At 32.6% G+C, this 16379-nt stretch overlaps 2 protein-coding genes across 3 annotated transcripts in view; one reads left to right on the forward strand and one right to left on the reverse strand.

Moving 5' to 3' along the window:
- Positions 1 to 5681: 5681 nt before the first annotated feature.
- Positions 5682 to 11878, reverse strand: LOC134721979 (cilia- and flagella-associated protein 90-like). Of its 2 annotated transcripts, XM_063585363.1 has the most exons (4): positions 11654 to 11878; positions 9511 to 9534; positions 7050 to 7169; positions 5682 to 6557 (listed from the first exon to the last, which is right to left on the reverse strand). In XM_063585363.1, the coding sequence occupies exons 1-4, from the start codon at positions 11792 to 11794 to the stop codon at positions 6414 to 6416; spliced, it is 429 nt and encodes a 142-aa protein (XP_063441433.1). In that variant the 5' UTR covers positions 11795 to 11878; the 3' UTR covers positions 5682 to 6413. The 2 variants fall into 2 exon arrangements, with proteins under 2 accessions (XP_063441433.1, XP_063441434.1); XM_063585364.1 differs by lacking the exon at positions 9511 to 9534 and having other exon boundaries at positions 11654 to 11875.
- A 343-nt stretch (positions 11879 to 12221) lies between these two features.
- The window catches only part of LOC134723042 (RING finger and SPRY domain-containing protein 1-like), a 46117-nt gene continuing 41959 nt past the window's right edge, over positions 12222 to 16379 (forward strand). The window contains exons 1-4 of the mRNA XM_063586676.1: positions 12222 to 12271; positions 14903 to 15184; positions 15494 to 15659; positions 16217 to 16346. Coding sequence (XP_063442746.1) covers positions 14991 to 15184; positions 15494 to 15659; positions 16217 to 16346 — 490 coding nt within the window. The 5' untranslated portion in view covers positions 12222 to 12271; positions 14903 to 14990. The remainder of the gene's footprint in view (positions 12272 to 14902; positions 15185 to 15493; positions 15660 to 16216; positions 16347 to 16379) is intronic.

Consider the following 16379-nt stretch of genomic DNA (forward strand, 5'->3'; position numbering starts at 1 on the left):
TTTTAATGGTTCATTGTTCAATATTCAGTTTTCATACATGTGTTTATCTGATTCTATAATCAGTAGGTCAGTCTTATTAAGTTGGAATGATTGTAAGTTGTACATATCTATTTGGTTTGGTTTATCTGATTTTGACCTCATTTTTATCTCACCTGGCCCATTTCTTATCACTTTGCGTCCGTCGTCATCCTCCGTCATCATTAACTTTTACAAAAATCTTCTCCTGAAACTACTGGGCCAAATTAAACCAAACTTGGCTACAATCATCATTCAGGTATCTAGTTATAAAAAATGTGTCCAGATGGCCGCCACGGCTAAAAATAGAACATAGGGGTAAAATGCAGTTTTTGGCGTATATCTCAAAAACCAAAGCATTTAGAGAAAATCTGACAAGGGTAAAATTGTTAATCAGGTCAAGATCTATCTGCTAATGAATTTTCAGATGATTCGGACAACCTGATGGTAGGTTGCTGTCCCTGAAATGGTAATTTATTGGAAATTTTGCTGTTTTGAGTTCTTATCTTCAAAATTATTATAGATGGAGATAAACTGTAAACAGCAATAATGTACAGCAAAGTACGACCTAAAAATAAGTCAACATGACCAAAATGGTCAATTGGCCCCCTAAGAAGTTATTGCCCTTTATAGTAAAATTTTAACAATTTTCACAAAATTTGTAAATTTTTACTAACTTTTTTCACTTACACTAACTACCTGGCCAAGTTTATTATAGATAGAGATAATTGTAAGCAGCAAGAATGTCCAGTAAAGTGAGATCTACAAACACATCACCATCACCATAACCCATTTTCATCATGAATCTATCTGTGTCCTTTGTTTAATATTCACACAGACCAAGATGAGCGACACAGGCTCTTTAGAGCCTCTAGTTATGGGTCAATATTAAAAGTTACTGTGATACATGAAGCTAAGCAGGTGAGATTTTACAGTGTGTGCATGTATGGTTGTCATGTAAAATAATTGCTTATGAGTAATGGGAAAATTTTCCTTGTTAATTGGGATAGCAAGTCTATCATGCAGTGTTTACCTGACCTCCATCTTTTTGGATCAGTGGTCAAGTTTTGAGGTCAAATATAAATCTTTAAAGATAAAATTAATTTGTTATACAGAATGATTGTAAGGTGTGCATGTCTGACTGGATTGATTTATCTTAACTTGACATCATTTTCGTGAAGGCTGATAGCTTGACATAAGGATAGTCATTCAACTGGTCAGCACATCAAACTAATGACTCAACAACAGTGGTCTGAAGAACTGGATGCTTCATACTTTGTATATTGATGACTTATGTTATGAAGATTGTGTCTGTAATTTGTCCTTGACCTCATTTTCGTTGTTCAATGACTACTCGAACAAGGTTGAGATTTTTTATAATCTTATTTTTTTTATCATGAGTAAACAGTTAACATATTTAGTATGTGTGCATATTGCCAATAGTTTATATTGCAGTTTGACCTCTTTTCATGGATCAGTGAACAAGGTTATGTTTAATAAGTTCATATATCAGATCCTATAAGCAATGTGTTTTCTATATTTGGTGTAGGTAAGGATTGTAAGGTGTACATGTCCAACTGGCAGGTGTCGTCTGACCTTGGCCTCATTTTCATGGTTCATTGGTCCATAATAAGTCTTAATAGTTAAGTTTGTTTCTTGGATATGATAAGCAATAGGTCAACTATATTTAACTTATAGAATGATTGTTAGGGGTAAATTTCTGTTGGATTATGACCAAATTTTCATGGTTCATTTGTCAAGGTCAGGTTTTCCTGGTAAAATTTTTTCTTAAAAACTATAAACAATTAGTCAACTATATTTGGTTCAAGAAATAATTGAAAAGTGTCCATGTATTTCAGGTTTGATTTATCTGATGTTGATGTCATTTTCTTGCAATATGTTAAGTTTATGTCAAACTTGCAGTAAAGCTTGGTATTTTAGATTATCATCATAAAATCAATGGTCAGTAATTAATATAAAACAGGAATGATTTTTTACATGTCCATTCTTGTCATGGATCTTGATAATGTTAATTTTATTTGATACTTGTAGTAAAGCAGGCAAGACTTTTCAGTGTGTGCACTTATGGTTGGCATGCGTAAAATACTTGCTTATGAGTATAAAGGAGCTACCATTTGATTTTTAGGGGGGGGGGGGGGGGGGGGTCTAGGATGAAAAATTTTGTCCTGCTTTTTGTTTAGTTGTAACCTCTGTCCTGCCTTTTTATTTTTCACTCTATCTGGTCCTGCTTTTTTTTTTTAGTTTATCCTGACTTTTTTTACATAAATTGTCATTCTGACTTTTTTTTTTTGCAAGTGTCTCATCCGGCCTTTTTTTTAAAATAAAAACTCCTGTCCTGCCTATTTTTCAAATTTAATCCTAGCCCCCCCCCCTAAAAATCAAATGGTTGCTCCCTAAATAGGAAAATTTTAATTGGTAGTTCCTTTCAATGTTGGTCTGGCTCATTACTGAAGACCAATGCCTTGATCTAATATCTGGGATCATTTTAGATGACCAATGCCTTACAAGGTTGTTGAGGCTCATTAAGGACTTATGCATTGCAATGTTGGTAGGGCTCATAGTTGGAGACAAATGCCTTACAAGGTTGTTGTGGCTCATCAAGGACTAATGCATTGCAATGTTTGTAGGGCTCATAGTTGGAGACCAATGCCTTACAAGGTTGTTGTGGCTCATTAAGGACTAATGCATTGTAATGTTTGAAGTGTCATAGTTGGAGACCAATGTCTTACAAGGTTGTTGATGCTCATTAAGGACTAATGCATTGCAATGTTGGTAGGGCTCATAGTTGGAGACAAATGCCTTACAAGGTTGTTGTGGCTCATCAAGGACTAATGCATTGCAATGTTTGTAGGGCTCATAGTTGGAGACCAATGCCTTACAAGGTTGTTGTGGCTCATCAAGGACTAATGCATTGCAATGTTAGTAGGGCTCATAGTTGGAGACCAATGCCTTACAAGGTTGTTGTGGCTCATTAAGGACTAATGCATTGTAATGTTTAAAGTGTCATAGTTGGAGACCAATGCCTTAAAAGGTTGTTGATGCTCATTAAGGACAAATGCATTGCATTGTTGGAAGGGCTCATAGATGGAGACCAATGCCTTACCAAGGTTGTTGAGGCTCATTGAGGACTAATGCATTGCAATGTTTGTAGGGCTCATAGTATGAGACCAATGCCTTCCAAGGTTGCTGTGGCTCATAAAGGTCCAATGTATTGCAATGTTTGAAGTGTCATAGTTGGAGACCAATGCCTTACAAGGTTGTTGTGGCTCATTAATGACAAATGTATTGCATTGTTGGAAGGCTCATAGTTGGAGACCAATGCCTTACAAGGTTGTTGATGCTCATTAAGGACTAATGCATTGCAATGTTGGTAGGGCTCATAGTTGGAGATCAATGCCTAACAAGGTTGTTGAGGATCATTAAGGACAAATGCATTGCAATGTTGGAAGGGCTCATAGTTTGAGACCAATGCCTTACAAGGTTGTTGTGGCTCATTAAGGACTAATATTATGCATTGCAATGTTGGAAGGGATCATAGTTGGAGACCAATGCCTTACAAGGTTGTTGTGGCTCCTTAATGACAAATGCATAGCAATGTTGGAAGGGCTCATAGTTGGAGATCAATGCCTTACAAGGTTGTTGAGGATCATTTAGGACAAATGCATTGCAATGTTGGAAGGGCTAATAGTTTGAGACCAATGCCTTACAAGGTTGTTGAGGCTCATCAAGGACCAATGCCTTACAAGGTTGTTGAGGCTCATTAAGGACTTATGCATTGCAATGTTGGTAGGGCTCATAGTTGGAGACAAATGCCTTACAAGGTTGTTGTGGCTCATCAAGGACTAATGCATTGCAATGTTTGTAGGGCTCATAGTTGGAGACCAATGCCTTACAAGGTTGTTGATGCTCATTAAGGACTAATGCATTGCAATGTTGGTAGGGCTCATAGTTGGAGACAAATGCCTTACAAGGTTGTTGTGGCTCATCAAGGACTAATGCATTGCAATGTTTGTAGGGCTCATAGTTGGAGACCAATGCCTTACAAGGTTGTTGTGGCTCATCAAGGACTAATGCATTGCAATGTTAGTAGGGCTCATAGTTGGAGACCAATGCCTTACAAGGTTGTTGTGGCTCATTAAGGACTAATGCATTGTAATGTTTAAAGTGTCATAGTTGGAGACCAATGCCTTAAAAGGTTGTTGATGCTCATTAAGGACAAATGCATTGCATTGTTGGAAGGGCTCATAGATGGAGACCAATGCCTTACCAAGGTTGTTGAGGCTCATTGAGGACCAATGCATTGCAATGTTGGTAGGGCTCATAGTATGAGACCAATGCCTTCCAAGGTTGCTGTGGCTCATAAAGGTCCAATGTATTGCAATGTTTGAAGTGTCATAGTTGGAGACCAATGCCTTACAAGGTTGTTGTGGCTCATTAATGACAAATGTATTGCATTGTTGGAAGGCTCATAGTTGGAGATCAATGCCTTACAAGGTTGTTGATGCTCATTAAGGACAAATGCATTGCATTGTTGGAAGGCTCATAGTTGGAGATCAATGCCTAACAAGGTTGTTGAGGATCATTAAGGACAAATGCATTGCTATGTTGGAAGGGCTAATAGTTTGAGACCAATGCCTTACAAGGTTTTTGTGGCTCATTAAGGACTAATATTATGCATTGCAATGTTGGAAGGGATCATAGTTGGAGACCAATGCCTTACAAGGTTGTTGTGGCTCCTTAATGACAAATGCATAGCAATGTTGGAAGGGCTCATAGTTGGAGATCAATGCCTAACAAGGTTGTTGAGGATCATTTAGGACAAATGCATTGCAATGTTGGAAGGGCTAATAGTTTGAGACCAATGCCTTACAAGGTTGTTGAGGCTCATCAAGGACCAATGCATTGCAATGTTGTTAGGGCTCATAGTTGCAGATCAATGCATTACAAGGTTGTTGTGTTCTATCCCTTATTACAGATTCCATTAGATGTTGGTTTGTCTCAAAGTTGGAAACTGATGCCTTACAAGGATATGTGTTTCAGTATTGAGGATCATTGCCCCATGATGTTGGTATATCACTTAGTTAGAGATAGATGCCGCATGAGGCTGTTATGGATCATTATTTAGGCAAAATTCCTCTAGTTGTATGTCTGGCTCATTGTTGAATGTATATAAACTTTTTTCTCTGTACTTTTGTGTTAAGGCCTGTATTTCAAAAAAGATTAAAAGAAAATTGTAAACTATATACAGTGTATAGAATGATTGTAAAAAGAGTGACACAATACCTAGGGGGTGTATATTTTGAATAAAAGCAGAACCTCATGGCCAAATAGAAAAACAATAAAAAACAACAGACAAGTACACAAAACAGTTCAAGGAATATTAGACTGAGAGACCTGAACACAAATCTTAGCAAACACAAAGTGTGATCTGGTGTAAGATATACATGTCCATATGACAGGGTTCATCTGATCTTCGTCTCATTGGTGTGGTTTGTTAATCATGTAAAGTAAATGTATTAACCATAGCAAGAAACTTCCAATATAAACTTCATTTGACATTTACAGTGTGTAACTATTGATAGACTTGATAACTTCATATGAATATTTTTTTCGTCTTGACTATGTAGTCTATATTGATAAGTTCATTAAACAAAACATATTTGCTTTTATTCACATTAAAACATGTTACATCAACCATCCAACAAACAAATACAGTTGTTTATTTGCATACAATGAAATGTAAATATTAAAATATCACTAAAACAAAGTGGAGGTCTATCACAGTTATTTCTAATCACAGACAGTAATGCTTTTATCGATATTCAGATTATCAGACTGGTGTTTGATAAAAGGTTCTGTCAGTGGGTAAAAGAAGATTTTTTTTAAATTCAAAATTTGTGAAAGAATCTGAAAGTGTATTTTTCAGCAGTTAATCAGGCAAACAACATTCAATTATTTTTTTATAAAAAAAAAAATTATCTCCCCTTATAATAACAAGTAAATAGTCCAGGATATTAATTTGACAATTTCACATTGCTGAAACTTACTATAAAAATTTACAAATAAATACAAAGATTTTTGTTTTTATACACTGGCAGTATCATGATACACATGATTAAACATTCTGTGATAATATAAGACTGAATTTTTCACTTGATTTTTTTTTCAAAAGTGAAAGGTTTCATATAAACAAATTGAATTTCAAAACAATATTTCATACATTCCCTGTGTACACACTAAGTTACATAATATATCAATTCAAAAAGTATATTGATTGCACATTCAACATTGTTCAACAGTCATTCAAATATAACTTCCAATACAGGAAATGCTTTATACTGGGCACAATTTAAAATAAATGTCTAATGTCCCAAAAATCATGAAGTGATTCCGTTTCTCCTGAAGAACTCTGCTTTAACACGAGCTATTCTAACGTGTTTTCTGTCTGGATGGTCAGTAGCCATGTCTATTCTGTGTCCATATTCTGTTGATGAAAGAGTTGGTACATCCTTTGGTTGTTCCTAAAAAGATTAAATTCAATAGTGAGAAGATCACAGATTTCAGCATTTAGTGTGATCTGAACAAAAAAGATCAAAAGGGAATTTAAATATTTTAGTAGTTTACTTTTTTTTTTACACAGATTAAAAAATATCCAGATAAATCATACAATCCTCTATCAAATTTTGTAGATGATGTATACTACTACCTGCTTACTGATTGTGTTACATAACTAGATTTTTTTGGTAAATTGCAGATAGATTCTATTTTATAGCTACATGTATGTCAAATTGTATATTGAAACTCAGATTGTTTTATTAGCTCTATAGATGAGATAAACCCATACTTTTTCTTATATTGTTACACTGCACAGTCTAATTTGTATTATTTGGTAAAACTAAAGCTGAACATGTCATTCCAGATTACTTTTGTGTGTTATTGGGGTTGCTGTATTATTGGTATATAACCTGGATCTCTTTTATTCCTATTATTTTTTAACAATGACATAGCCTTACCTCATCATTCACAACAAGTCCCCTTGACTTTGCATGCTCTCTATCATCTCTGTGAAGTTTGTTATTAAAACCAAATTCTTTTCTGAACAGACGGTCATAGGTACAGTTTGGGTATCTATCCTACAACACATAGTGGAATCAATCAATTGTTAGTAAATTACAGAATATACCAGCACAACACTCAACCACCTGCCTCTGGACATCCTATAACACAAAAGATTAAAAAAACAGACCCTTATATGGTTAAGTTGTTAATTCCATATAATAAACCTCAGAACTCTGTTACAGCAAAAAGTATGAAACATTTTATAAAAGTAAAAAAATAGGTCATCCTCAGACATTATACATGCATAGAAAATTGTCTCATTGGCACTCACACCACATCTTCCTATATCTAAGTATTAAAGAGATACTGAAAAAAATATATGAAATTTATAAAAAAATTATATCACTTAAATTGAAAGTTTCTTTAAAATAAGTTAAAAGAGAGATTTTTAAACATTATTATCTCTGTTTAGTCAGAAAATCTTTATTTTGTATTGATAATATTTAAATATATATAAAAAAAAATTAAAACATTAAAATAAAAAATATATAATCTGAACAATAAATGGGTTTCTCAATATTATGTAAATGAGGGTGCTTGTAAAAAGTAAGTATTTGTGATACATGTATAGCCTTCTATCTAGGGGTGTCCTATACTACCGAAACTCTGTCAAATAAATGTGCTACTGTAACCAGCTTATATAGCACAAGGGTTCTAGTCTATCAAAATATGAACCATGTACATATTATGAAGTTAAACTGCATGTCTTCTGTTGTAAATTCAATATAAACACACTGCAAGAACTGATTAAACTTTTAGTTTAACATACTTGTAAATGACAATTTTGAGAACAAGATCAAGGGCTTTTTTCTCTATTTTTCAATTTATAGTTGGGGAGCAACCATTTAACTTCAAGGGGGTTATGGTTTTTGTCTGAGTAACAATTTTTTTTTGCAAAAAGCATGAACAATTTTTATCCAGTTTTTCAACACTATCAATCAGGTTGTTTTTCCTTCAAAATTTAACACTTAGGTATGTAGAAATAAAAAAAAATGTCATTTGCTTGATCACACTATATTTTCCCCTGAAATTGGAGATCAGAATGTTTTTTTGCCAGTTTATACCAATATGTTAAAAATGATTCAATTATGTTGAGTAACATAAGTAACGCACCATTCCATTCAAGTAATAATTTTATTCCACAGATTTTTTTGTTATGAATATCAGAGTGTTGTGTTATAAAATCCTTTCCATTTTATCTTTTATTCATTATAACATCCATACATGTACATTCTAACTTTTAATATCATTGATAAATCAAATTGGGATGGTGCTGTTGTTTAGTTGCTCATCATATTCTTATAAGATAACTATTTGTTACAGCTGTTGTATATAGGGTCAATAATAAATAATTGGAACTATATAAATATATATCATTCATTAATTTCTTCACTAAAATGGTGTACTATTTTAAGCAAAATAGCATTAGTCAAAAAACAGACTAGTAACTAGCAACAACAATAAAACAACAACGACGCAAAATATGACCAACAAAAATATATCTTAAGGTGGTACCCAACACTTTCACTAAAATTAATTTGGCTCGTTTAATTTTCATAAAATGTTTACCCTTTAACAAAAATATAAAAATTTCAAAAATTTTGAACCAACCATTTTATCAGAAAAATTACACTGGTTATATATAGTAGATTGACAAACACCAATTTTGATCATTGAGAAGCTTAATACTCCCTTAACACCACAAAGTAATTAAAACGTCTAGGTGACTTTACAGAGTTATCTCCCTGTAGTGTTAGGTACCACCTTAATTTGTCCCTTATAGTAGCTTTAATAATAAATATTTTGATTTCACAGTAGAAGACCAGATTATATGACACTGTACTTATTTAATCCAGCTGAAAAGTCTCAATATTTTGATTTATCTTGTACTACATGTAACTACGTTATCTTTTTATTCCTTTTATCAAGTGCGTTTTTTACGCTCTGTCTGCCTCCATCATAATTTTCAAGAGTCTACGCATCTCTTTTACACACTAACAATGATGCTGTTTGGCAGAACATTGTGTCAAAAAGACACTGAATATTAAGATTTTTAGAATAACTGTTTCAGCTGGATTAGATTTTTCATGAATAAATGGTACATTTGTATACATACACAATGTACTGTTAAATTAAATATGTAATTGTATTCCTTTTAAAATGTATATCTTATCATCATCATCAAATTTCCACAAACTCCAAATTTTAGGAAGCTCACAAATTTACAATAGCATTTTTCAAAAAGCACAGGTCTGGTATTAATTAAATTTTGAATTCCATGTTATGCTTGAGCAAATTTATAATAATCATGCACCATGCAAGCAACTGATTCAACACTTGCAATCAAACATTTACCTGATCTTGATGTTCATAATCCATCTGTAAGAAAAACCTAAATAATGACAATTAATCCTCACATATATTAACATGTTGAGTAAGTAATAAGAACCACCTTGTATGTAATACCTTTTGCTAATTACTGAAATTAAAAAGTGATTATACATGTAGTAATGTCCTGTCAAATAGATGATAAAACAGAGATGATAAAAGATGTTTAAGACAGGGACTGACACACTAATCAAATATGTAAAGCAGTATTGGTAACTTATGAATTACTGCTTCTATAATTTAGTATGCATAAAGATGATTAGAATGTCTTATTATTTTTTTTAATTTATATTTGTTTCAATTTTCCATGTCAGATATTTTAGAAATTAAACTTTAAATAATATATTGACTAAGATTCTTCACACAACATAAATTTATATTTCCTGATCATTAAAATTCATTTTAATACCTTGGGTAAATACTAGATGTAATTCCAGTAATAAAGTGTTCTAAAATCATCCTTAAGCAGAGGTTTCAAATAAAGTTCAGACCTTCTTAATTATTAAATGGATATTTCCAGAATGGAGTTCCATAGCAGATACATGTACATGTATATTTAAATTTTAATATATAAGCCTTCAAAAACCCTGTTGAGCATTGCTTTGCCAGATATTCTCTTTTAATGAGTCAAAACTCTAAGGATTTTAAGTCAGTGGTGGCTAGTTATGGCAAAAAAAGTATCGACAAGGTGTATACATGTACATGGTCCTCCTATCGAAAAAACTTGATAATCTCAATGTCCTATGACAACCCCTTCCTACAATACACAGTACACCTTATCACTAAACCCGGCTGACCCGGCCGCTTGAACTTTCCACGCATACAACAATCACTATTCCATTGTAGCGTCAGATATTTTGTTTTATGATGTCAAAATTTTAGGGGATATCCAGTGTGATATCGAGTAACTGTGTGATATCCAGTATCGTCTCGTATTGTGTTTTCGACCGTCTGACGTTTTCGACCTAATTCTACTTTCACTTCCTGTATGCTGTGCATGCCCACATGACGTCATATTCGGCTGCTATACTTAGTAACAATAGCAAATGATACCATGTGTGATAACATTTTTCAAATAAAGTTATTATATTAAGTATTTACGTTTTTTTATTTGATATCACATTTTTGTACCCTTTTCACTAATACTAGTTTAACCTTCCAAAAGTATCGGTCTAACATATACGAATTTTCTAAACTTATGGCAGAGGTCTTTCTGCATGCAAAGTTAACTTCAAGGTCATTAAGTCACATGACTGTCAGGTGGTTAGTTGTAATACTTAAATTTAATTTGAATACCGAAATATGCATGCTCCTTACAGCTTTTTACCGAAAAAATAAAATATTAGTTAAATTTTATTTACAGAAAAAACAGTGTCAGCAGAAATTTCAGACAATACTCACCAACCTCACTTCACAGTGGATTAACCAAAGTATTTAACAAAAACATGAATGTATACAAGACCATACAAATCATACAAGTCTTCCAAAGTGCCTCATTCTGAAATGTGTACAACTTGTCCAAAAAAGACATCAAAATAATATTTTATATCTTATAGTTGTATATTTAACCAAATTTAATTCTTTAAGTCATAAGTTTGATCGCCTCTAAGACTCTAACACTTTGATGTAAACTTTGGTATCAAATTTAAAACCAATTCGGGATATGTACGACATGTTGTTTTCGACTTTTGACCCGTTTTTTTAGATAGGTCGAAAACACAAGACGCTTGTTTTTGTCAACAAAGGTGCCATCGATCTAATAAACTCAAATGAAAAAAAAAATTAAAGATCGAAATATATTTCCGATGCAATTATTTTATGCACAAGTATACTAGCGAATCTCAAATTATTAGGTATGTCTATGTTCAAACATATAACAGGGAATTTCGGAAAAATATGTTAGTAGGTCGAAAATACAATACACGAGGATAATGGCGGAGAAATAGTGATAAGGTGTATAAACACAGGTCAACTGGGGTCAACAAAATGGTGTTATTCTTTACCTGCAAATACATAATATAACAAGTATCAGATACCAATGAGCACATAAACATTAAAAATAAGAGAAAATTATCATGTTACCAATGTAAACAAAGGATGCTCAACTTACATTTTTAGGAGTATTAAAAACTGTTCGTTCTGGTGGTTCATTTCTCTTTGGAGGTACGAATGCAAATGCTGATAACTCACAACTTCTACCCTTCAAGGTAAACTTATCGGTGTCGGTTTTCACTTCAAGTTTTTGTGCCATTTTCTTCTCCTGCAATCTTATCTCAAGAAGTTTAAAAGTGTCAACTTCCGTTACCAGGTGCTCTATGGTAAACCTAAATTATGTATGTTGACTTGTGTGAAAAACGGAATTTACCATCATATTTATATTATGGCCACATATATTAACTATAATCAATAAAAACAATTATGAACTTCTAATATTTGGTCATTGATAAAATAAGTATCACTTGTTATAAAGAAAAACGATCGGATAGTTTACGTTTAATTATTCTCCGGGATGACATATTTATTTTAGGTAATTTTTAATAATTTGCTTGAAAATTACTGATTGTTTCTCCGTAAGGTCAAGAAATTGGATTATTTGATAGATTTTATACACTTCTTGTTCTATACTATACACATGATATATGTAGAGCCCCAAAAGCTGATATTTTGATTATCATTTATTCCACTCCCCCCTTTTTTATTTTGTGTAGGAAAATGGCTGCCAAAAATGGTTTGTTTACAAAATTACACTTCCTCGTGTGTTTAACTCAAATTTAAAACAATGACACGTATGTTGTGTTGAAGCTTTGTATTTCTGGAAAACAGTGAAAAAGGAAATGGTTGATAAAAAGTATTCCAAATTCCTTGAAAAGAATTCTTGAAATGTATCTTTTCTCATGTTTCTTGGACATGGCTTTTTATTCAAATAGTTTGATGTCACTTTAAATTTTATTTTAAGACATGTGCCCGTATTAAGAATTGTATATTTCCATTTAAGATCTGATAAATGTGTGTCAGACTTTTGCAGTAGCAGAGACATATATATGATACATTATTGTATTGTATATCATATATGTCTCTGGCAGTACTTATCTATATGTTCTTGTATTGTAAGGCATTGTCTGTCTGTACCTGCATGCAGGTAATCATAGTCAAATTGCTATTCGTATGCTACCTGTACCCACATCCGGTTTAATAATAAAGTGCTATCAGATTAGGAATGAAACGAGAAATTTAAACAGAAATTATCAATAATATGGTATCAGGTCCGTTCGCGCCCAATATACTTTCGCACCCTACACGTTCGCACCTCGCACATTCACACCCAAAGTCCGTTCGCACTCTACACATTCGCGCCCAATTTTAATTCAAATCAAGTTGAATAATTGGAAAATCATGATTGTTGTTTTTAAATAGTTTCGTGTAAATATACTGAATGTATTTAAAGCTTGGTATGAGTAAAAGATTGAAGATTTTAAATGAAAAACACAAAAGATAATTGTTTTTAACAGCTTGGTCTCTTTGATCTGAAACAATGAAAAAATCAAATAAAGCAAAACACTATTGTAACCAAAACATCAAACATGATAAAACTTATTCAACACACAAACAAAAAACGTAGTGAATTAAACAAAGTTATAGCAATACACTCACCAAAACATGATTAGGAGTTATTCAACACAAAATAAAATGTTGACAGAATCCCACTTTATTAAGAAATACTAATTTTTTTTAACAATACACTGTATAAACATGATTAAGATATTTATTATACACAAAAAAAAATACTGTTTTACTTTATTTTGAGACAATGAAAACAATTATACTTATAAGAATACTACTTGCCAAAACTTGATTACAAAATTATCAAACACGAAACCAATAAAATTGGGCGCGAACACGTAGGGTGCGAACGGACTTTGGGTGCAAACATGTAGGGTGCGAAAGTGAAAGGGGGCGAACATGAGTGGGTGCGAACGTGAATGGGCGCGAACGGACCCAGATTCCAATAATATGGGGATTTCGTGCAGAACGAGTGAAGAGTATGAAAAATAAATATTTTCTAATTGTATTTATTAGATAATAAACATTGCAAATTAAATGCACATTGATGGCAAATGAAACTGTGTAGTCCCTGTTAAAGAAAAACATGGTAAAAATTAATACTAGTAATATATAAATCCTATAAAATATAAATGCAATTTAAAGAATTAAATTTTACTGAATTTGAAAAATACCCATATGAGATTTAAAAATTATCTTTTAGTAAAATGTAAAACAGAAACTGAAACTTAAGTTTCAAGTTTTAAGTAAAAATGACATTCCATTTGGAAAGTACTGAAAGTAGACATATCCTTTAAATCATGAACGGTTTACAATCATGACAATAGAAAAACTAGAAATATAGGACATAAAAAAGACTTGACTAATGAATGAAACGTGGCAAATTCAATTTCAAAATACAAAATAAAACAATTAGCTTGTATTAGGCTTTTTCCTGTTGAATTTGTTTGGAATTTTTTTCCTCTGTGAATAAAGGAACACTTGAGTACAGTTGAACTTTAATTCCGCTTTAATTTTTGTGTTTCCAGTTCTTGTTTTCTCTGCAGCTGCAATAGACCACTTTCGTGTTCATCCGTCACCGGAAAAAAATCGTCAATTATACGCGCCTTTATCACCGTCATTTGTGCGTTTAGGAGCGTCATCACTTCCTTCCATCCAATGTTGAGCGAGTGGTTTGAAAATTATAATTCTATATTGTACGAATTTATTCGGCAAATTGAATTCTCAAAATTGACAATCAACACTGCTGTCATTAGGGAATTGTCAGTAAGTACCTACAGAGCAACCATTATTTCTAGTTTATCCTGCACAAAGACGATCACTAAGACGCTTGATGAACGTAAATAGTGCAGGGATACAGGCGACTCCCTCTATATGGTAAATGCCGTCATAAAGACGTGCATAATTGACGAGTTTTTGACGGTGAAGGATGAACTCGAAAGTGGTCTATTGACTGAGTTTTATTTATACAATTGTATAAAATTAAGCAACTGATAGTTTTGAACAAATTGTTCCAATTCATGATGACTTTGAAATGTCATTTGTTTCACCAGTTCTGATTTGTTTAAGCAATAAAGATCTAATATATGTTCTGATTTTTTTAAGCAATAAAGATCTAATATATATTAGATCTTTATTGCTTAAAAAAATCAGAACTGGTGAAAATTATGCATAAATCTAGGTCCAGAAACTGGGTCTGACAATTATTGCCTTCTCTAAATGAGGTACATTCTAAAGTATCTAAACTGTCTTATGATGTACAGTTATGAATTGATAATTATACTTTCTTATATTTTAGGTTTATACATGTGAATAACTTGAATGATTCAAAATGAGAATGTTTAAAATGGATGCCTCATTAATGTATCACATTACCTCATGATACAATGGGATCTTGTGTATGTAAAGATAAGATAGAAGACAGACATGGGAGTGCACATAGGGTGCCATATAATCGTGGACAACCTTTGCATCAGCGTAATTCTCCCAGTTCCACTTCTCCTGTAAATGAAGCTGCCAACAGTAGAGTACGGCATGCAGTCCTAGAAACTTTACATTTGATAAGGACATTAGTGGATCCGTAAGTAAAATAGAGATCAAGGCCAAGTTGAGAAATTTTAAAAGAAACATCTATGTTCATTGGTCTTCAAATGGACAATTTTCCAATTGACAACCATATCACATGTAATAATTTTAATTTGAAGATTTGAATTTTGGTACATTTTTGTTGAACTCATAATTATAAAAAAAATCTAGAAAATAGCACTTTTTCAGTCTATCTTTGGTGTCGAAGTTAGTTAATCATTTTTTGCAGTAAAGTTATAAAATATATGTAAGATAAGAAAGTTTACAATAACAAATTTCCACTTTTTTTTTACTTTATCATCAGGGAAGGAGAACCTATACAAGCCATGCTGATCTTACAACAGATTGGTGAAACAGAATCTGGCTGGCTAGATGTTGTTATAGGACTTATTGTTCACATACCAATGGATGAACCACTTGGTCCTGCTGTTATAGATCTGCTATTAGATGAATGTCCCTTACCCACAAAGGTTTGTAATTAGATAAATGTCCCTTACCCACAAAGGTTTGTAATAAACAGATTTTTTCAGACAATTACCACAAATGTTTATATGGGTCCTGTTGTGCTGGATGTGACTGTGTGAGGGTTGTTAAATAATCCCATCATCAGTGTGCTGGATCCATCAATAGATTAATAAGCCCTGTAAAAACAAATGTTGTGCTAAATAAAATTTGGTATTCTGTAGTTTAGTCATGGGATAATGCTTTGTGTGTATTTATAAAATGTGTGCCATATTTTTTGGTTTTGACTATACTATAAGAAGAAACATTATGACAGACTTTAGAATTCAAAAACAATGACGCAATGTTTCCATGAATTGCTCAAGAAAATATGTTGCATGTATATGAAATTGAATTATCTTACTAATGCCTGTAATGGAGCTTTTTCAGATCCTTATATAAAGCAAAAGCTTAAGCATTTTCACAGGATTCAGGTATTTTAAAGAATTTTTCAGTTTTATAACAAATTTTAACATCATCAATTTCAATTTTTATGATTTGAATCACTATGATTGGTTAATTCCAGGATGGTATAATGAAATTATACACTAGATTAAAACATGACCCAAGTGGTGGAGACTTCATGAGATTTCATAGTGAATGTCAACAGAGAAATACATGTATCGTACTGGGATGTCTTGCTGCAAAGTTGGCAGGTATGGAAAATTAGTGTTGAGTGTCTTCCAGTA

The sequence above is a fragment of the Mytilus trossulus genome, chromosome 6 (genome assembly GCF_036588685.1).
Source record: "Mytilus trossulus isolate FHL-02 chromosome 6, PNRI_Mtr1.1.1.hap1, whole genome shotgun sequence".
Classification (NCBI taxonomy): domain Eukaryota; kingdom Metazoa; phylum Mollusca; class Bivalvia; order Mytilida; family Mytilidae; genus Mytilus; species Mytilus trossulus.